Source organism: Pteropus vampyrus, unplaced genomic scaffold (assembly GCF_000151845.1).
Source record: "Pteropus vampyrus isolate Shadow unplaced genomic scaffold, Pvam_2.0 Scaffold36, whole genome shotgun sequence".
Classification (NCBI taxonomy): domain Eukaryota; kingdom Metazoa; phylum Chordata; class Mammalia; order Chiroptera; family Pteropodidae; genus Pteropus; species Pteropus vampyrus.
Window position 1 is genome coordinate 9,127,014 of NW_011888817.1, and position 20,945 is coordinate 9,147,958.

Below are 20,945 nucleotides of genomic sequence, written 5' to 3' on the forward strand. Positions count from 1 at the left end.
GACTTTTAGGTGTAGAAAGAATGGTGGTGCTATGAGAGCATAGAGGAGGCCCTGTCTCCTTCAGCAAGGGGATAGAGGTGGATACCTGGAAGGGCCTATGGCCCGAAGGGCAAATAGAAGTTCTACAACTTCGTTTAGTAACTAAGTGGTTCACATTACTGTGGGTGCACAGGGAGGGTGGTGGGAGGAGATCCATGGGCCAAATCACTAAGAGCCTGTTGCCAGGTGAAGGACTTTGGGCTAGATCCAAAGGGTGGGGGGACCTTATACTGAAGGTGTTTAGGTAGGAAATCAATATGGTCCACAAGAGGTAGGTAAAAGGCAAGGACAACAGAGATCTAGGCATACGCCAACTGAGACCTAAATTAAGATGAGTGGGAACTCTTAGCTGCTATCTGGGGCTATCTGCCATCTTTTGGCAGTGGCTCACTCAAAGGAATAAACACAAAGGGACCTCCAATTTCCTTTGATTTTATGCATTCCTTGACAAGACCACATCCCGCATGCAGTTCTTAAGAATGGGCTGATTTCTTCTTACACACTCTAGCTCATTCACCCCAAGCCTAGGTGTAAAAGCTGAGGCTCCTTTATCGGAGCCTCATCCAGCGCCCTGTTCTCAGGCCTGGGCTGGCCTGGCACAAAGGATGGTATATGAATGCCGAACAAATGGCAGAGACAAAGTGCCCTTCCCTCTAGGCCTCCACAGGTAGGTGTGTCCACGTTGGCTGTGACAGTCCCCACAGAGCCTCTGCCCTTCTAGTTGGGGTTATTTTTCTGGGCTGACCACGTTGGTTCCAGTCAAAGATCCTTTGGAGATCAGGGGAGGCCACCACACTCTTGCATCTCCTAATCAAGCGGCTCTGAGAGTAACTTCACCCCAGAGGTGCTCCTGGACCCTCTGCCACTTTCCTGGAAGAGCCCCAGTGCCACTCTAGCAGCTCTGGTAGAGGAGGGAGACTTGCCAGTTGTCCTCTCTGCCTATGCAGACCCCTCCCTCAGATCCCTGGTTATTGAAAGAGTCTTGAATTAATGTCCCCTTTTGGAGCAGTTGAAAGCAGCCCGGAAAGAGCCCTGCTCTAGGGACTTCGGAAAGGTGTCTCATCCCTCCCTAGCTCAGCCTGAGGCCCAGGCCCCTGGAAGCTGCTCTTCCCGCCCAGAGGAGGGGAAGGTGGGTGGAGCACCTGTGCATATTGTCCTGGGGCAGTTATTTGAGACTGCTGGGCAACCTGGCCAGGGAAAAGCCTGTCTCTTGTTGCATCAGCTGCTTCTCTGAGGACCTGAGCTGGGAGCCTCTGCCAAGTCTTTAAATAGCTGCCCCTTTGATCCTTGCCCCGCTTCCCGGGCACCAGCAGTGCTGGGTCAGCCTTCATCAGGCCTCAGGTTTCCCTCCGAAGGCTGCAATCAACCCTCAGGTAAAGGCACCAGTGTCCACTGCCTCAGTGCTCCCCACACAGGTTTCCTGGGCCTGTGGGTGGGGAGGGGGTGGGCTTGGTCCAGTCACTTCATCAATGATCGAATACAGCACCCAGCCGCTTACCAGCAAGGAGTATGAAGAGTGTCTGGGTGTTGTTGGGGAATTGAGAGTGATATAATCCACAAAAGACTATTGTTGACTTTCAGTAAAACAGGAAAATGACTGTATCTTCCGTCAGGGTTGTTATGAGGATTTAATGTCTATAAAGTACTTAATATGGAACATGGACTCACTAGATAGATGATTGTCTTGCTGTTTCTTCTCCTTGCTGCTGCTTTTGGTGCTTTTTATATGCTTTTATATATATTCATGCATATATTCTCTCTCTTCTTCTCCCGCCGCGCTCCCCCCCCCTTCCCTCCGTGCTTTCTGACAAAGCCACCACCATTTTGTAAGAGACTAGTTTCTCTCCAAAACTGATGGGAAAGTAAAAGAATTTTTAGGTCGCCATTACGCAGCCAACATGGTCACTTTAGTTCAGGTGAGAAGGTAAAGTAATGAGAGGGACAGCTTAATAAATGTGGGGACGCTCTCCCATCTTACTCCATCTCAAGAACTAAAGGTCACTTTCTCTTTAAATGCAAATTACCTCCTGCCAGCTCAGCTTCCACCCCTTCGGTTCCCTAGTAAGAGAGTGCTGAGGGAGAAGGAACCCGCACAGAAACATCACTCCGGACCCCAAACCTACAGGTCAGTTGCCCCCTTCAGGAGGGGGCGGGGGCAAATGACACGGGTCTGATGCTCCATTTGGGATCCTGGCTCCCGGGATGAGCGATCCATTTGGCACATGGCTTTGGGAACTGAGAGTGAAAAATAGATCCAAGTCGCCCCCAGCAGTTCCTGGGGAGCAGGAGCTCCTGTTCCAGTTCTTCTGTCAAGTCCTTAACTGAGTCAAGCCCCACTGCAGGGCGAGGCAGATGACATGCTCCCTGTCCCCTCCACCACACCCCTCAGTGCCAGCCAGCCATGTGCCAATTTAAATGCCTATGCCCCCAGTGCCACCACCATCCCAGAGTGCAGAATCAGCCTTGGTGGGGGCAGCCTGGAGTCACCAGCTCAGGAAAACCTACAGAAAGGGCTCCCAGACCCCCCTAGGGAGGACCTCAGCCGACCTGGGCTTAGGGGGTAGGGCCGGACTGGAGGCCGAGCAGTGCCAGCCACAGGCCAGCCATTGTTGGGGCCACGGCAGCCAGTTGCTGACCACCCACCCCAGCTGAAGCCAAGCAGAGACTTTCTGAGTGGGGCGGGTGAAGTGGCTGGAAGCACATTCCAGGGAACTTCAGGGAGTGACCTGGTGTTTGCGGTTGGGAGTAGATGGAGGAGGAGGGATGCCAGTGTTTCAGTGGGGGAAACTCCCACACTGAGCCCTGCCCCATATGCATGCCCAGGCTTCTCTCACTGGGGCTTTACCACAGGTCTTCCCAGGCACCCCTACCCATACCTTGGTCACCTCCAGTGCTGACAGGGTTTGTCGGCATCTGCCTAGGCAGTAGATAAATAGAATAAGGCCTGGTTAAGACACCCCTAATCCTTAGCTGGGCTCCTGCCAGTTCATATCCACCCTGTCTCCCTCCACATTTCCTCTGCCAGCTCCGTCCCCCCAGCAACAGAGACAGGAAACTCCAACAGCCTCAGGAGAATGGCATCTGGCTCAGCCCTTTCTGGCAGGGCCGGAGAGCAGGCCAGGACCTAGATGGGCCTTGGAAGGTCCTTCAAATACACATCCATGACCCCAGTAGTAGGTGCTGGCATCAGGCCCTGCCCATACTGGACAGATGAGGGGACAGCTGGATGGCCCTAGGGCCTTTCCTTTGCAGCTCTCATGATTTGCTGTATGAAGGGCTGACTTTGCCCCTCACATCTCAGTGGGACTGCCTCCTTCCCAGGGCCTGAGGCCCAGCCAGGATTGATGGAGGACAAGAAGAAGAAAAGGAGTCCCAAGCCCTGCCTGACCCAGCCAGCTGTGGCCCCAGGAACACTCCGCAGGGTCCCTGTGCCCACCAGCCACAGTGGCTCTCTGGCCCTGGGCCTCCCTCATCTGCCTTCCCCCAAGCAGCGGACCAAGTTCAAGAGGTGGGTATAGAAGGAAAGCAGGGCAAGGAGGGAGGAACTCCCAACTCTAGGCTGAGCCCTATGGGCAGGGAGGTAAAGGGAGCCCTAGCCTTTACTTACTAAGCAATAATTGATGCCTTCCCTGGGGCTGCTCCAGCTGGCCCCTGAAAACTCAAGATGCTCAGACCCTGTCCCTACCCTCCCCTCTGTGGGGAAAAGGCCAGGTGGGTCACTGAGATCACACAATGTGATGCCGCACCTCAAAGCAGGGAATGAGCGGCACTGCCTGTCAGGAAGTGAGAGTTGGAGAAGGCTGGTGGGCACACTGGAGGGGGAATGATCTGAGGGGTTTGCCTGGCATAAGTATAGAAGAAAAATATTGCCTGGAAGGTTCCAAGAACCACAGGTGGTTTGGTGGCCCTGGAATATCATGGGGCAAGAAACGATGAGGGGATATTGAGGTGTTCAATTTGAATTCTCTGCTTAATTTTTTTAATGATTGGAAACTTGCATCCTACCCTATGCGTCAGTGTGTGTTCTTTCTCCAATTGCTATATTTCCCAGTGGCTTTGATACTCCCTGCCTAAGGGACATGTTTAGGGACAGCCACAGTGAGTATAGCTGAAGCTCAGAGCCAGGGCAGGAACAAGAGGAAATGCAATTACAGAAGCAGGGTCGGGGTGGGGGTGGGAGCCAGGCCAGGAAGGTCGTTTAATGTTATCCTGAGGGCAATGAAAAATTCAAAACGGTTTTCAAATAGAAAAGGGACAAAGATATTTTGGGTTGAGGTAAGATGGCTCTCATGGAAATAAGGGAGTAACTGCCCCCAAATGCACTGAGGACCAGTGAAGACAAGTAATACATCCAGGGTCATGGGAGGGATGAGTGGGAAGCTCAGAAAGGAACCCAGGAGCCCCTTTCCAGGCATGGCTCTGGCTGTATCATTGGCAGGAAGACTTCTTCTGACTTCTTACCCTCAGCCCCTCTTACGTGCTCCCTTTCCTTTACCAATCCTGGTGCCCAGGGCAGGGCCAGAAGAACAAAGATCCATTTATGTTGGTGAGTAGATAGGAAGATGAATTAGTACATAGACAGATGGCACAAAAGACCTAGGAGTACCTGGCTGCCCCCACACTGTGACTTTGGTTGTGTCTGCCCCACCCAGGGTTGGCAAGGAGAAATGCCGCCCAGTGCTCCCTGGAGGTGGGGGCGGCTCTGCAGGCACCCCGCTGCAGCACTCATTCCTGACTGAGGTGACCGATGTCTATGAGATGGAGGGGGGACTGCTGAACCTGCTCAATGATTTTCATTCAGGCCGGCTGCAGGCCTTCGGTGAGTTCTAGGGGCTAGGCTTAAAAGGTATATGAATTGGGGCTGGAGGTCCTAGTCTCTGGGGTATGGCTGGGGCCAGAGTCTCAGACCTGCTCCCAAGGCTCAGACAGGGACTGTCCAGGGAAGGAATGCTCCTTTGAGCAGTTGGAGCACGTGCGGGAGATGCAAGAGAAGCTGGCCCGGCTTCACTTCAGCCTGGATGTGTGTGGGGAGGAGGAAGAGGAAGAGGAAGAAGAGGATGGAGTCACTGGGGGGCTGCCTGAGGAGCAGAAGAAGACGATGGCCGACCGAAACCTGGACCAGCTGCTTAGCAATGTAGGTCAGGCTGGATGCTTCAGTTCTGGGGGGGGCATCGGGATGGGGGAGGGACATACTCCTAAGGCCTTTACTGGCTGCTGGGTAAAAAGCTGGAGATGCATGCAGCCAAGAACTCTAGGCCCCTCAACCTCCACCAGATGGCCCCCAGAACATCTGGGGTTCAGCCTGGTGCCCCTCCTGACAGAAACCTCTTTCTCTTGACAGCTGGAAGATCTTAGTAATTCTATGTATCCTTTCCAGGGGACCTGACAGTGTAAATGTGTGTACAGGGCTCCCAGAAATGGATTCAGTTTCTTCCCCACCACCCTCCAGGAGTATTTTTATATAACCAATATCCCCACTGCTTTCAGTCCTGAGTCAGAATTAGCCACAGACTTCCCCCAGCCAGGAAAAGGAGTGCAGAAAGAACTCCCCAAATATTAGGAGAAAGGTGGTTGCAGAGAATGTTTTACCTACTTAAAATCTTTACAAGTACTTTAGGTGACACCAATCCATGGCAAAGCTTGTCTGATGTCTTACTACTCTTTCAGCACTCAATTATTTTCACTGATTTAGATTATCTCCCCACCTAGTCCTAGTCAGAAATAGTGCGAGTGCACGCATCTGCAGGATCTAGCCCAAGAGAAGGGGGTAAGCTACCTAGAAAAAAGGGCAGGAGAACACTGCAACCTCAGACCACTGACCGCCCCAAAGACCCTTGCATAGCCCCTTTGCGCACTTGGGGAAACTAAGCCTGTGCAAGATGGGAAGATAAGACTGGGATCCAAAGCATCACAATCCTTGACTGGCACAGACAGAAGTTGCACCTGGCTGAGAACGCGGAGCCTGAGGAGCAATCAGCTGTGTAGGTGTTGGACCCAGGCCCAGAATGCCTGCTCTCATTCTCTTCAAACTGGGACTTTTTACGGACTCGATTGCGTATTCCAGAGCCCCCCAGGTGCTATGGGGAGGGGGGCATTGGCTGGAATTAAACCAGAAAGAAAGAAAATGGCTCCGTGCTGCGCTTTTACTCGGCAGAGGCGCCCTGGCCTCCGCGGATACACTCCTATGCAACACATTTTTGGCTTGGGAGGACCCGCTGCGGGAGGCTGGAATCTCCGGGGCCGTTCAGGTAGTGAGAGTTGGGGGCAGGCTCTCGGATGCGCCCAGCTCCGGCTGGAAGGTGAAGGTTGCTTTGGAGACGGCGGGTCGGGCGGGGCCTGCGCGCGGCGCGTGCTAGTGACGCACTGCGCAGGCGCCAGCAGTCTCGCGGGGCAGTTGATACCCGGATGGAGCCGGAGCTGTTGGTTCGGAAGGTGTCGGTGCTGCAGGTGCGGGGCGGGTGGGCAAGGCACAGGATTCTCCCCATAGGATCTCGGACTGGGATCTTCAAACGAGATGAGGCTATTGCGTTTAGTCACCTAAATGCGTGCCCATCTCCGGAGATGACGACCCCCCCCCGAAGAATGCCGAGACCCAGGGATCCTCATACGCCCCCCACTCCCACCACACGCTCATGTGGGATCAGAGAAGTGGCGGGAAGGGCCTTAAACCGAAGAGGGGGATCCAGTCCAACATGTTCCCTTGAAGCCCCGGGGCCCCAGCGCACAGCGTCACCTATGCATTCCCCATGGCCGGGTGGCCGGGTCCCCGCTTGCAGACGCTGGGGTGACCTCCCCAAGAGAATCCCCAAAGATGCCTTCACTTATCCAGTGATGAGGGTTTTCTTTCCCCTCGTTCTCCACACCAGGCCTGGGTCTGGGGCTTCTTGGTCCGACGCCAGTTCCAGAGTCTGCGAGCTGAGTATGAGGCTATTGTACGAGAGATCGAGGGTGATCTGGGCACACTTCAGTGGACTGAGGGCTGGATTCCTAGACCCAGATTTCTCCCACAGGTAGTACACACCCCAGGAGGAGAAGGGAGGGCAAAGAGGAACCTGGGCAGGGGATTCAAGGGGATGGCAGAATCCACTTTTCCTGCTGACAAGCTTTTCTCAATGGGAGGGTCAGCCAACTCAGCTCCCACACCCCAATCCTGAATCATCACCAACATATATGCTAAATCATGGCACCCAGATACTTGAAGGTTTAGCCCTGAGGCTCTCATACCTCTCTGATTGATTTCTCAGAAGGCAAAATCTCAACGGACCTGGAAAGCTGGAGAGAGGGTACCAAAGCCAGAGCAGGAACTATGGAGCCGCTTCCCACGTAAGGAGCCTGAAAGAGACATCATTCGAGAGGAGAAGATGCTGAAGAAGTCAGGAGAGTGCTCAGCAAACTCAGGAAGTCTTCCCTGCAGAGATGACAGCCCCTGGCTTCAGGACGGGAAGAACAAGAAACCCAGGCAAGAGGAGACCAGAGATACGTCAAGGATGGAGAACCCAGGTACCTCTTTGCCTAGATCAGAGCAAGCCCCTGACCCTCTCTGGGCCTCAGCTTTCCCATCTGAAAAATGAAAGGCTTGTGCTACATAAGCTGCATCTCTTTCTTTCTTCCCTCTGCCTGATTAGGAGCAACTCATGGGTAGGCAGGGGGAGGGTGCCAGGATCTACCCATCAAGGCTTTTTTCTTTCTTTCTTCCCACCTTCACAGAAGTTGCAGGTCCAGGACTGTCCCACAGCCAGACTGAGCTCCAGGAGCTCCAGTACCACCGCAGCCACTTGGCCATGGAACTGCTGTGGCTACAACAGGCGATTAATAGCCGTAAAGAGGTATGCACTAATTTGGAACCCTTTCTGCATATTTGGGGCCAAGGGTGAGGGTTAGGGAAAAGCCTCCTGCCATGGCCAAGCAGACTGCTTGGTACAGTATCTGTTCTCTTCCACCACAGTATTTGATTCTCAAAGAAACTCTAAGATCCCCAGAAACAAGCCAGACCAGAGACGAGCCCAGCATGTGCCCAGACCATGGGGGACAGGCCTGTGAGAAGGCTGGGTCACAAAGCCTGCTATTGGAAGACCAGTCCTATAGAGACAGGACCACTGGAGAGCCAGACCATGCGGATGACACCTGCTGGAGGTTCAAATCACAACCTAACAAATCCCCAGAAAGACAGGGCACTATAGTCAAAACCACTACTAGGGCTAAGTACAGGGACTCGTGCTACAGGAGAGCTGGACCACAGCTGCCCACACCATCAGATAACCAAGCCATAGAGAACAGACTCACCAAAGAGCCAGACTGTGGGAAACAGACCTTTGGAGGGACCTGCCTGCAGCTGACGCAACTCCTAGAGGACCAGACCCCCCAAGGCCTTAAATCTAGGGGATACTCTTCTAGAAAGGCCAGGACACAGATACCTGTACTCCATGAAGACCCAAATATTGAAGATAAGTCTCCCAGAGGACCAGACCACAAAAGGCCTGATTGCCAAAGAGCTAAGCCGCAAGAGTTGGGCCTCTCAGAGGACCATGTCTTCTGGGATGGGACTTTGACAGAGCATAGTGGCCTGGATCTCTGGAAGACTAAACCACCCAAGGGCCAGACCCCCAATGATAAAAGCTCCAGATATAGAGCCTCCAATGAGCCTAGCCATGAAAGATGGAAAAACCAGAGGACTGGACCATGGAGATCGAGGCCACCTGAGAAACTGTCTTCTACAGGGTCAGACTACACAGGAGAGGACTACTGGAAGGACAGGCCATGGAAAACAGGACCACCAGGCTAGACCAGATTCCAAAGGGGGATGATATGAAAGGGCGAAGGGGGAGGACAGGCCCTCATCCAAGCTCCCTGGTACCAGCTCTACCTCCTGCCCCTGTCCCTTTGCCATTGGTGGCTAATAGGGCCAAGAGAAGTTGGAGTGAAGAGCTGGCACCAGTACAGGGAGAGGAAGGAGAAAGACTCTTTCATACTCTTCCTGTGTCTCAATCCAAATTTCGGGACAAGGAGTCACCTGGGGTAAGTAAAGTGGGGAGCTTGAAGGAGAATAAAGGTTTTTCTTGTATTCTGAGCCTGGTTGCATTTATCTGCTTTTGGTCAAGACAGACTGGGCCCTCCTGTTCACTTCCTACTGGCCTGGGGCATCTTCCCTAGAGCTGGCTGGGAGCAGACTATCCATCCTTGGGGAACATCTCCCAAAGCTGATCCTTGAGTTCAGCCCTTGAGCTGTAGCAGTGGCAGGAAGATTCTGAGAAGCCCTCCCTCTAGTCAGTATTGGACCATCTGTGTTTCAGTGTGATCTCTGCCTCTGCCTCTTTCACTGAGCCCCAGGATATTTTTTCATATATAGTGATCACACCTGCCCTATTCTTGTGAGGCCCCACTAAGGGCAGATTGAATGAGACTCTGAATGTAGAAAGATGTTCCTGCTGAGGCGCTCTCTGCATTCCTGAGAGTAGGCCTCCACCACTGATTGGCACTGCTCCCAGCCCTGCCTCAGTTGCCTGGCAACAACTCCGCGTCTCTAGCTGAGAATACACTATGGCAGGTGGCAGTCCAACAGCTAAGAGGATAGTGGTATACCGGAATGGAGACCCTTTCTCCCCAGGCCGCCAGCTGGTGGTGACTCAACGCCGCTTCCCCACCCTGGAGACCTTCTTCAGTGAGGTGACATCGGCTGTGCAGGCCCCACTGGCTGTGCGTGCCCTCTATACGCCTTGTCATGGCCACCCCGTCACTGACCTGGCTGATGTGCAGAACGGAGGGCAGTATGTGGCTGCTGGCTTCGAACAATTCCGCAAGCTCCAGTGAGTGGGCTGGGGCTGGTCAAAGAGCCCAGGGAGGGAGGTAATAGCAATAGCAACATCATGTGTTCAGTATTTACTATGTGCATGCAGGCGCTTTATACGTTATCTCAATACAGCAACCCTATGTATGGGGTGGTCCTGTCCCCATTCTTTAGAAGGGGAAATCAAAACAGTGAAGTTAAGTAATAGTAATAAATAGCGGAGCCATAGCTCAAGTCGAAGTCTGATACTGATATGTATGCCCATCACAGCCAGGACTAGCCTGTGGGTAGGAAAACGTTCTCCTGCAGACTGAGCCCCTTTTTCCACAGCCACTTCCTGGCTGGATCCCTTACCAAACACACTAAATTCATCCATCACTCCTCCCTGCTGTGTTTAAGCATTCTGTGTTCTGCATTAGGCTGGGGTCAGCCTCCTTTGCAGGGTGGGGCTATGCCTTCCACGATGGGAGAAGAATTCGAGTGTTTGAGCTTCCAACTCAGATCTGGCTTCCAGGTCCTACTCCATTCTCAGCTGAGGTTGCTCACTGTAACTGAAGAAGCAAAGGGTCGGGAACTAGACAGACTTAGAATCTGGGCTCTATCATTTACTTTTGTGTTAGTTTAGGTCACTTAACTTTCTTAGTGTCATACAAAATGAGATAAAACCACCTGCCCTCATAAGTGAGAAAATTTCTGAGATACAGTTGGATGCTTAATGAACTAGTTTCTCTCAAGCTTTAATCTTATGGTTTGTGTCTGAGACCCCAGTCTGGATGTTCAGTCTGACCCAGGGCCCTAAGGCAGGTTCAAGTACCAGCAACTTTCTAGACTGTTCCCAATGGGAAAGGATGGATGGTGAGCTGGGCCCCAGTCCCGAACTCTGGCAGCTACCAGACTGTTGAGGTCCTAGGTTACTCAAGATGACCTGAGACCTACCTGTCCTTTCAGCTATTTACCTCCTGGAGGGAAGGAACCGGGTAGGAAAAGCAGCAGACTACCAGTAAGTCTTCCGCCCCTCCTGGGATTGCCCCCAATTTGGTCTGGGAAGCCAGGGACCCTGGAAATGGCAGGATCTGCCAGTGTCGTGGCAGCACTCCATACCCACTGACCTACCCCTAACCAAAGGCTTCAACTCTATTCTTACTTGGGGGTCTGAATTCTCAGGGTCCTCCTATGACTCAGCACCCGTGTGATGAGGGCCTTGGACGGCGGCTACCTGCAGGTTCCACCTGCTATATCCAGTAAGTGCTGGTGTCAGGAAGCAGAGGCATAGAGTTTTGTTTCAGTGAAACCAAAAAAATGTGGGTAGGTTTGTTCCAGGAGCCCCTGGTTACTGGTGGGGATACCAAAAGTCTAACGTGCTTGATGGATAAAAATGGACCAATGTGCTGGTTCTTGGACCATCTTCTGGTCCCTATGCCACTGTTTTTCTTCTCACTTGTATGGAGTTCTGGGGGCCCTTCCCCTTACCAGGGTGCTCTCTTTGTCCCAGTGTGTTCAGGAATGGGGACCTGTTAAGTCCCCCATTTAGCCTGAAGCTGTCCCAGGCTGCCAGCGAGGACTGGGAAACAGTGTTAAAGCTCCTGACCAAAAAGGCCAAATTACAGAGCGGGGCTGTATGCAAGTAAGTATGGGGACTGGAGAAGCCCAAAATTCCCAAAGGGAGCCTCCTTACTGATTTCGGCTGTCCCTGAGGATGAAAAGGCAAAAAAAACCATGTTTCCCCAAATGAGATTTCCTTCTATGCCACAGGGAGAAGCCCCTCCAGCCTAGCTTTCAGAGCCAGGGCAGAGCTGGTGATTGGCCCTGCTGCCCATAGGGCCAGCATTCAAAGGGTACTTTGGAATAGCTGTACTCACCCCCTCATAATCTGTAGAATATAAAGAGGCATCTTGTCCACCAGCCCTTATCCATTCACCTCTCTCCCCCAGACTCTGCACCCTGGAGGGGCTTCCACTGTCAGCAAGGGAGGCTCTGGTGAGTGGTCATTACTATGTGGCTGTTGGAGAGGAAGAGTTCAAGGCCCTCCCCTATGTGGAGCTGCTGGTGCCTAGCCCCTCACTCCCTAGGGGCTGCTGGTATGTATGTGTGAGGTGGGAGGAGTAGGAGATTAGAACAGAAGAAGCCACTTTGACTCCATGTCATGTCCTCTTCTGCCTCTAACAAGCCTTTTCTTTTTTTCACTGCAGGCATCCCCCAGACCCAAAGTCTGGGCCCCACAAGCAAAGGGTAGGTGATGTGAGGGGCCAGGGGATATGGGGGAAGGAAGGGGAATGATTAGCTGACTCCTCCTCCAGCTTAGGCTCTGCCCTTATCTCACTGCATCCTCTCAATAATCTTATGAAAGAGAGATTAGTCCCATTTTTTAGAGGAGAGACTGAAGTTCAATGGAGTGAAGTAATTTGTTCAGAGTGACACAGTTATTGACTGGCAGGGACCAGACTAGAACCTGGCCTGAAAGCTCGTTCATCCAGGTTCTATGAAGATCTTCAGGACTCTGACTTCCTGGACCTAATGCCTTCTTGCCAGGTTGGGTACTGGGAGAGAGAACTGGCATATCTGGCATAACAAGGTCCAAAGGAGCAGATCAGCCCCCCATTTTATTCCAGGCCTGAGCTCTCCCACAAGATGAACCAGCAAGCATCAGGTGGGGAGATAGGGTGACAGGGCCTGGTTTCACTGGGCTTCTTGAGTGCCAAGTACCAGCTGCTCTGTCTCTAGATAAGGCAGCCTGATGGGAAGAGGGAGCAAGGAGGGAGGATGCAGGCTATGAAGATGGACAACATGTCCTCTCAAAGATCCCACAGGCGCATTCAAGCCTGGACTGGAAGTAGAAAAGGTAAAAACAGCCAGTACCCGTGGCCCAACCTCAGTATCCCCTCTACAGGCCCATGGCTACAGGGCACAGGCAAACCAGCCCTCTCCAAAGGAACCAAGCCAAAATGAGCCATCTGTTTTCTATGCCAGACCCCATCAGTCCATTCAGCCAAGAATCATGCTCCCTACTCTCTCATTTCCATCAGGTGAGGGGACCCCAGGACCCATGCCCTTCTCAGCCCCCTTCTAACAGGGACACAGGATAGTCCCTGCTGTTGTGGGTATGATCCACGGGGGCAAAATGCCCAGGTACAAAGTTGACTCTGACCTCAGCACAGCTGTCTCCTATTCCGCCATGTGCATATCCAGTCTCAGCAGTGGAAACTGGAAGGGATGGGGATGGGGGCCAAAGGGCCTGCCTCTGAACTACCCTGCCATCTTCCGAAGTAATGAGGAATGCGGAGCAAGGCTCAGAGGAGGGGAAAGGGCTGGTGGAGGAGGTCAAGGAAAAGAATGCCTTGGCCTAGGCATCAGCTGAAGTTACCTCCATCATCAGGAGTCAAGGGAGTCTATGGGGCTCCGCATCCAAGGAAGGAGACAGCAGGGGCCCAGGAAGTAGCAGATGATGAAGACACCTGGACGGAGGAACCCTTGGATCAGGTGGGCTGGGGATGGAAGCCATATATTGGGACAGGAGTTCTGAGCAGGAAACTGTCAGCTCTGGGTCCCAGAAACAGTTCTTTTCCCTTGTGACTGTGAGCACATCTCCTAACATCTCAGAGCCTGACTTCCTACCTTGTTAAATGAGAGGGCCAATCCTAATTTCTAAAGTCTCTTGGCTGAGGGCTGTAGGCTGGACATGGGACACTAATGGCTCCATTCTACATGGCCTTCTACCTCCTCCAGAGGGCAGCACAGATAGTGGAAGAGGCCCTGTCCCTGGAAAATCAGCCTGGGCCTGAAGCAGCTATCTCAGCCTCAGCCCCTGCTCTGCCATCTTGAGAGCCAGCAGCTCCAGCCAGGAACTGGGGACCACCACTCTGCAGCCATTTTTTATCCTCAGCCTCCAGCAGCCTGTTCTAGAAGAACCAGCACCTCCCCTGGGCTTGCAGGGTATGACTCTCCCCAGATTCTCCCCTCAGACTCTTCCCGCTCTTCTGCTCCTAAACCCACGGTCACAGAAGCCATTTCCTCTCTGGGGAAAGTAGCTCTAGCCACTGAGGCCATTTCCTTATGGGGTTCTCTGGCCAGAGAAAGGAGTAGCCAACTGAGCTTGGGGGATAGACTTCAAACTTGGGAGTGGGTCTGTCACAATAAAAGAATATTTACGAACCTCCATCTATTAATTACAGATTTATTACAGGCTACGACTCACCAGGCATTGTGACACATGCTGAAGTTAGGCAGTGCTGGGGCTCATCAGTGTCTACCTGTTTGAAAGGGGTGGGCAGCTGAAGATTTCCACCCACCTGATGGGTGGAACATGCAAGGCTAACAGACAGCTCATCTTCCTTACATCCGCCATTCGGATGTACCTTCTGCCACTCAGTTTCCCCCTCAATCAGCCAAGACTTTCTGACTGAGCCCTGGAGGCTTTCTGTTTGCATTATGGTTCAAAGGCTGTAGCTGGCCCTCTCAATGGAGCTGGGGTTCTGCAGTCCATTGACCTTGCTGCTGCAATAGTCCAGATCGGGTCATAGAACAGTGGCTGGGCTGGGGGCCTGACGTGACAGCAGGAAGGGAGCTGCTGGGGCAGAAAGATTGCTGAGCATGAGTGTGAAGTCTCTTCAGCTAAATCCTAGCAGGTGAACAGCACTTGAAAAGTTACAAAACCCTTTCACTCTTGTTCTTTTATTGTGATCCATGAGGTAGCTATTATCCCCATAAGAGATGAGGAAGATGAGGCTCAGAGAGGGTAAGTGCTAGGTCCATCTGCTCACTCTCTGTACCTCATGCCCCAGGGGGCTTCCTGGAGACAGCAGAGCTGGAGGTGGTGTTGGCCCACTCAAAGGGTAGACAACTGTCCCTGGGTCTTGTTCACTGAGCTTGTGATGCAGAGTGTAATTCCTGCCATGGTGAGCACCATGCCGGCGAATGCTCCTGGGATAATAGGTAGAAATTGAAGGCTTTGAGCCCAGCCATGCCAGGAGGAGCTGGTGCAGGGCTGGGCTGAGGGAAGGGCTCAGATGGGGTCTGACGGCCACAAAGAGGCAGGAGAGCTACAGAGGAAAGGGGCAGAATTTGGGAGGTCCTCTCCTTACCCACCCATGGGAAATGGCTCTGGGTGGGTAAGGCCCAAGTAGCTGCTTCCCGTACTTGTAGGGCCTGACTTACGTTTTCCACCAATATCTTCTCCAAGGACCTTCCCGACAATCAACGTGAAGATGATCGCCAGAGAGTTACTGATGGGTACAGCTAGGGTCAGATCTGAGTGATCAGAATAAAAAGAATCTCTGAGATGAAAAACAAAACAAAACAAAACAAAAAAAAACGCCTTTCTAAGCACAAAACACTTTCATTTCATCAAGACAGCCTTTAAAAAAAAAAAAAATCTCATGGCCCCATTTCCCAGATGAAGTCATAGCAAAGCTCAGGATTCAAACCTCGGCCTCCTAACTCCAAATTCAGTGCTCCCTCAGGATTCCAGCATGAAGACAAGAACTACAAGGTCTGGGACCAAACTAGTTTGCTGATAAGAATGAAATCTTCACACTCAAAGAGAGCTTTTGAGATCTCAAGGACATCTGGACAGATAGGCACCCAAAGCCCACAGGACGCAGCAGAACAAGTGCAATAACACTGAACACAGCCACCATTTATTAGGCTCATATTATGTGCTAGGTGCTGCTTCGTGTACATATCTAATCTTCACAACAACACTGCAAGAAGAACATTATCATCACTTTGCATAGATAAAGGTAACAAAGGCTCAAAAATAGAGGATTTAAACCGAGGTCTGCCTGTCTGCAAAGCTGTGCCCTTACTAAACTAAATGTACATGGATAAACCAATGATCAGATCTTGTTTTTTTTTCATCTCAGAGATTCTTTTTATTCTGATCACTCAGATCTGACCCTAGCTGTACCCATCAGTAACAAAACAGCAAGTAAAGTACATTTTGTTTCTGTCTCAGCTCAGGCTGGGGCCTTATGGAGTTAAAGAGATAAACAATGTCAGAGGTAGGAGGCCAGGTACCTGTTCAGAACAGGCACCACAGGGCTGGGCCTTTGGAAGAGGCCACCATAGCTCAGGATCTGTTCCTTAGTTTTGAAGCACCAAGGAACTGACTCTGAATAAACAAACTTGAAAAATATCAATGGAGTTAACAACATTGTTAACTGAAAATGTATTACACTTAAGTTTTGTACACTTAAATTTTGTTCAGAGGGTATATTTCATGTTGTGTGTTCTTAACACATACATACTGCCCCCCTTCAAAAAAATAAAGAGCCCACAAATGGATAAATCAGAAGCTGAGTCACTTGTTTACAAGACCCATAACTGCCAGGCTGCCCGGGATGCTCACATGGACTCCTCAGCACACTTTCCCAGCACTCCCAGGCCTTACCTGCCTCAGGTAGAGGAGGAGAGAACTGTCCTGCTCCTACAAGGCTCCACCATGGCTGGTGTTACCCATCCAAGAAGCTGAAACAACTCCTACCTACTCAGAGCTGCTTCCTTAAGCTTACACACCTTTCATTGAATGCTGGCTGTGGCTGCTAAAGACTGACTGGTTTGCAGCAGTAGATGGAGGAAGGAAGCATCATGGTCAATAAGGGAGCAAGGGCACTGGAGTGAAGCAGATGGTGGTTTCTTGGTTAGGTCACTCAGACACTCTGAGCCTGTTTCCCCACACATAAAACAATGATAGCAAGATAACATATTCTTAAAACAGGGTTGTTGCAAGATGAAATATGATAATGCATGTATAGTCTCTGGCTGAAGTAGGCTGCTTACTGGTGACCACTGTTCTGATCATAAGAATGGCTGGATATTAAAGGAGTAGGTGATGAGATAAGAGGATCCTAAAATTATGATTTGCTCAACACTTAGTAAATGGCTAATTGCAGTCAGCTGGTCAGAGGGCTCGGCATTCCTGGGCAGCAGGGAGTACTAGAGGCTTTCAAACTTTCTTTTAAATAAAGTATTACGAAAAGACTAAACTGTAAAACAGAAAGTGGAGTGACTCTAGTTGAAGCTGAGGTGGCAGGTGTGGAAGGTGCCTATTCCCTCACCCTACCATGGCCTCTGAGGGGTTCCCCAAAGCTATTTGGGGCCCAAACTATCTTCAAGTCCCTGGAAGGTCTGGGTAAGACTCCAGGGGAGGTGAAACCACAGCTGGGGGACTTCTCATTGCAAAGTTTGAGTATAAACTTTAAGTAATATATGGCTTCAAATCCTTCTACACTGATATGCTGTGAAACTTGAAAGAGATGAAATAAGCTGCCCAAAGTTTCATGCTCCACCTCCTAAATGGAGATAATCATATCTGCTTCATAGGGTTATGATGAGAATTAAATAAAATGTGTAAAACTAACAGCATATGATGCAGTAGAGGGTGGTCAACAATGGGGGGACAGGAGATTTACATTTATTGAGCTTCTACAGTGTGCACCAGGTACTCTGCTAGAAGTTTCTCACACACTGAATTTAATCCTCTCAATGCTATGAAGCCAACTGTATAAAACCAAGGCTCAACTAAGTGACTTGCTCAAGGTCGGGTAGGTAGCAGGGAGTGGAAGCGAGTGTCAAAGCCAGCCCTTAGCAGAGCAAAATAAACCTTCTTTCTTCTTCTGTGGTTGCTCAAGACTGCCAAGCTTCAAACCAACCCTAGTGTCTGGCAGCATACTCATAACCAGCCCATAGTACCCCTACTGCTCAGAGAAGAGGGTACAAAGAGGGAACCAGAGAAAGCGGACTCATCTTTACTCATGAGCACAAAGTGTTGCAGACACACTCCCCAGAGTGACTCATGGGTGCCCTCTATCACTAAGCATAGCAGTTCTAAGCCAGAGACCCACCTGTTGATGCCAAGGTGAGGTAGTAGAGAAGGGAGCCACACTGGTTGAGGAAAAAGGGCATCAGGTACTGGAAACAGAAGAAATCTGCAGTCAGTGCAGGCAGTGTGATTGCTTGACTGAACAGCACTGCCTTCTTTGAGCTTCCAGATATGCCTTCCCTTAGAGGGAGAAATAGCTCTAAGGGCCCAAGGAGCACTAAGCTCTCTGAAAAGGACCTTTCCAGGGCAGAGGGAAAGCTACTGACTGAACTTCATGCCTTTGCCCTGAATGCCTCTCCCTCAACCCTGCTAGTTCCCATCCGCCCCATTCTGCAAGTCCCTGAGTGCCAATGCCAGTCCCTCCAAGAAGCCTTCCTGGGATCCCTAGTTCCAGTCTCCCTCCTCTGAACTCACGCAGCACTTTATCTGTACTTCTTATAGCCCTTAGCCCTGAGAGGCAGTTGTGTCTATGTCTTGTCTTTCCCACAACTCTAGATTGACAGCATTGGGGTCGAAGGTAATTCTCCATATCTTCTCTTATCCTCCTTCCCCAGGGCCAGTTTGAGCCCCAAGCCCTCCTTCTGCAAAGGTATGTTGGATTGCCATAATAACATAATAATAGCAGTCATAGATTGAGCACTAATTATGTACTAGGCCCAATGCCTCTTCTCGCTTAATCTTCATAAATGCCCTATAAGATGGTTTCCATTATTATTCCCATTTTACAGATGAAAATGAGGCTCAAAGAGGACAAGTGACTTATCCAAGAGCTTCCAGTGAGTTAATGGTGGGGTGCAGACTCTGACCCAGAGACCAAGTTCATAGCAGCTCCCGCCGAGAGAGAGGTCATTTACAGACGCACCTCAATATTCAAGAAGAGAGTCTTCATCTCCTGCAGCAACTGCTGGACCCAGGTCCCCTCATGAACCTGCTGCAGGCGGGAGGAGGCCCGCTTCAGCAGCGGCTGTGTGCCACCCCACAAAGCCGCCACCAGCACGAGAGCCAGCACCTGCCCTGAATGGAGATGCGAGTGACCTTCTCCCCGCCACCAAATGGCCGCTCGCCGGGCCCAGTTAGCCTCCTACCTTCCATCCCCAGCAAGCCGTCCCCACATCCCTCCTTCGCTCTCCAACGCCCCGGGTGCGACTGGCCCCTAGAAGGCCGGAGAGATAAATCCAGAACCCCAGGATCCGGGGTTGTAGCAGGGGTAGGGGTTGGGTGATGGAAGTGGAGTAGGAAACGAATCCGGGGTCGGGGGGTGCTATGCAGAAGTGCGAGAAGCTCATGGAGGGGCGGGACCCCCTACCCACCGAGAGTCGCCGCCATGGCAACGCCTCCCTTCTACTTCCGGGAAGGGGAGGAGACCCATAATCCGGAAGTGGCGCCAAAATCCCTTCCGGTACTGCTCACGTTGCCCTTTTCCTGGCGTCACCGCAGGCATGGTGAGTTCCATCGAGTTGAGGTTTTTGCGGGCTGGGGCTCCGGCAGGGGCTGCTTCTGGGCGCTGACGCTCCTGTCCTATCCCCACAGAAGCCGATCCTGCTGCAGGGCCATGAGCGGTCCATTACGCAGATTAAGTACAACCGCGAAGGAGACCTCCTCTTCACTGTGGCCAAGGACCCTGTGAGTGTCGGAGGGCGGGCTGGCAGGACCAGGCAGAGGCGGGGGCGGGGGCGGGGGCAGGGGCAGGGGCAGGAGCGGGGGAAGGGCGGGAGGAGGAGAGTTAATTTTGCTAGGGCGATGGACGGACAGTCCAGTTTTGCTGCGAGCTAGGAACCAAAGATTGACCCACTCTAAAAATTAGGGAGAGGCCATACCGGCAGTAGGTGGGCGAGAGCATTCTACCGGGAAAGGTGGGAAAGAACTTAATTGCTGGTAGAAGGACAGCATACCCGGGGAGAAGAAAAGCAAGAAACCAGGGGGGTGGGACGAGGGTCATTTCGTTTAAGGGACCAGGAGACTGTTCTGGCAAAAAACGAAACTATTTTACCAGGATAGGCGAACAAACGAGGGGAAAGCTAATAAAGGTGTCCCTGGTCTTATTTCAGTCAGTCCTTCTGGGCCCCTACCTGCCGCTCACTGAGTACAATCAGCTCTTCACTTTTTGAAGCATGTTTCATATGGAAGATGTTAACTTTTAATGGTCAAGAATGGGGGCTCTGAAGCCAAACAGACTTGATTTGAATCCTGATTCTTGCATACACTAGCGTTATGACTTTGAGCATGTCATTTAACCTTTTTAAACTTCAAGATTCCCTTTTTATAAAATATGGGAATCGTACCTCCTTCATGGAGTTATCTGAGATCATTAAGTAGTGAGCTTCACACAGAACCTGGTGTGTATGAGTGCCTAATTAATGTTAGTCACTTATATTTCAAATTCCTTAGACATCATTTTATTGGAATAACCTCACAGCTACCTTTGAAGAAGGCATTATTGTCATGGTCATTTTACAGATGAAAAAACTGAAGTTTAGAGGGGAGAGGCACTGTATTTGAGATGACGTGATGAGATAATGGCATGGCAGGGACTGGAACCCAAGCTTACTTACTGTCAACAGCTCCCACTTGGACAGGACACCAAAGCTCCTGTTTTTCTCGACTGGCACTCAACTTGACCTTTTATTTTTCTGAGGTTTTAGGAGTCTGGGTGGGGCTGGGACAGTGGCAGATGGAGACATTTTTGAATCCTCCTGATTCCCCTGCCACTTACCTGCAGGAAGGAGGAGAATCCAGAAATTGATCTTTCTACCAGCAACCTACTGTTTCCCAAGAGATGAGCAGGGCAGGGCAGAATCTGGCCTGGCTAGAGGCTGCTGAATGTTCCTGAGGCAAAATAGGCCATTGCTCTACCTGGGAGTGTACCATCTTGTCACTTTGTCTTTGACTCCTCCAGATTGTCAATGTGTGGTACTCTGTAAATGGCGAGAGGCTGGGCACTTACATGGGCCATACTGGAGCAGTGTGGTGTGTGGACGCTGACTGTATCCTTGTCTTTCCTCTGAGTCTCATGTTCTCGGGGTCTGCCAGCAATGGAGAAGCTGTTGACTTGGAGACAGGAATTTGGGACGTTATTGTGTATCTAGAGAATGATACCTACCTCCTAATCCCTGGTGTGTTCACTGGTTGGGGGAACATTTAAGACAGGTTCCAGTTCTAGATGAGGGGGTTAGAATGCTCTGAGGTAAGAGAGGAAGAAGGGCTCTCTGGGGCTGAACAGGAAGGTGATTCAGTTGGGCTCAGGTGAACTTGGTCATGTTTCTTAACACCCTCTTCAGGGGACACCAAGCATGTCCTCACTGGCTC

At 51.4% G+C, this 20,945-nt stretch overlaps 5 protein-coding genes and 1 long non-coding RNA gene across 10 annotated transcripts in view; 4 read left to right on the forward strand and 2 right to left on the reverse strand.

Annotated features, from left to right (window-relative positions):
• The first annotated feature begins 2,073 nt into the window (after positions 1-2,073).
• Positions 2,074-6,164, forward strand: CCDC28B (coiled-coil domain containing 28B). Of its 5 annotated transcripts, none has more exons than XM_023529298.1 (6): positions 2,074-2,164; positions 3,341-3,547; positions 4,692-4,858; positions 4,959-5,177; positions 5,381-5,403; positions 5,970-6,164. In XM_023529298.1, exons 2-5 carry the CDS (start codon positions 3,384-3,386, stop codon positions 5,392-5,394), a joined length of 564 nt encoding a protein of 187 aa, XP_023385066.1. In that variant the 5' UTR covers positions 2,074-2,164; positions 3,341-3,383; the 3' UTR covers positions 5,395-5,403; positions 5,970-6,164. The 5 variants fall into 5 exon arrangements, with proteins under 5 accessions (XP_023385066.1, XP_011356143.1, XP_011356145.1 ...); XM_011357841.2 differs by having other exon boundaries at positions 4,959-5,173; XM_011357843.2 differs by having other exon boundaries at positions 4,980-5,173.
• A 4-nt stretch (positions 6,165-6,168) lies between these two features.
• LOC111738196 lies at positions 6,169-7,305 on the reverse strand. Its single transcript, XR_002779752.1, has 2 exons — positions 7,264-7,305; positions 6,169-6,966 (listed from the first exon to the last, which is right to left on the reverse strand). It is a non-coding gene; the product is annotated as an uncharacterized LOC111738196 (long non-coding RNA).
• On the forward strand, positions 6,418-9,106 carry IQCC (IQ motif containing C). The gene is made up of 5 exons (XM_011357840.2): positions 6,418-6,486; positions 6,906-7,049; positions 7,284-7,539; positions 7,747-7,865; positions 7,985-9,106. The coding sequence occupies exons 1-5, from the start codon at positions 6,445-6,447 to the stop codon at positions 8,819-8,821; spliced, it is 1,398 nt and encodes a 465-aa protein (XP_011356142.1). The 5' UTR covers positions 6,418-6,444; the 3' UTR covers positions 8,822-9,106.
• Positions 9,107-9,251: 145 nt separating this feature from the next.
• DCDC2B (doublecortin domain containing 2B) lies at positions 9,252-13,973 on the forward strand. Its single transcript, XM_011357839.2, has 9 exons — positions 9,252-9,842; positions 10,772-10,823; positions 10,988-11,064; positions 11,316-11,447; positions 11,755-11,901; positions 12,013-12,052; positions 12,711-12,846; positions 13,197-13,300; positions 13,547-13,973. The coding sequence occupies exons 1-9, from the start codon at positions 9,577-9,579 to the stop codon at positions 13,640-13,642; spliced, it is 1,050 nt and encodes a 349-aa protein (XP_011356141.1). The 5' UTR covers positions 9,252-9,576; the 3' UTR covers positions 13,643-13,973.
• A 502-nt stretch (positions 13,974-14,475) lies between these two features.
• On the reverse strand, positions 14,476-19,091 carry TMEM234 (transmembrane protein 234). Its single transcript, XM_011357837.2, has 5 exons — positions 18,950-19,091; positions 18,502-18,653; positions 17,662-17,728; positions 14,975-15,067; positions 14,476-14,740 (listed from the first exon to the last, which is right to left on the reverse strand). The coding sequence occupies exons 1-5, from the start codon at positions 18,963-18,965 to the stop codon at positions 14,646-14,648; spliced, it is 423 nt and encodes a 140-aa protein (XP_011356139.1). The 5' UTR covers positions 18,966-19,091; the 3' UTR covers positions 14,476-14,645.
• The window catches only part of EIF3I (eukaryotic translation initiation factor 3 subunit I), a 6,698-nt gene continuing 4,752 nt past the window's right edge, over positions 19,000-20,945 (forward strand). Inside the window, 4 exon segments of the mRNA XM_011357836.2 lie at positions 19,000-19,081; positions 19,170-19,262; positions 20,536-20,623; positions 20,918-20,941. Of these exon segments, the coding sequence (XP_011356138.2) occupies positions 19,079-19,081; positions 19,170-19,262; positions 20,536-20,623; positions 20,918-20,941 (208 nt within the window). The 5' untranslated portion in view covers positions 19,000-19,078.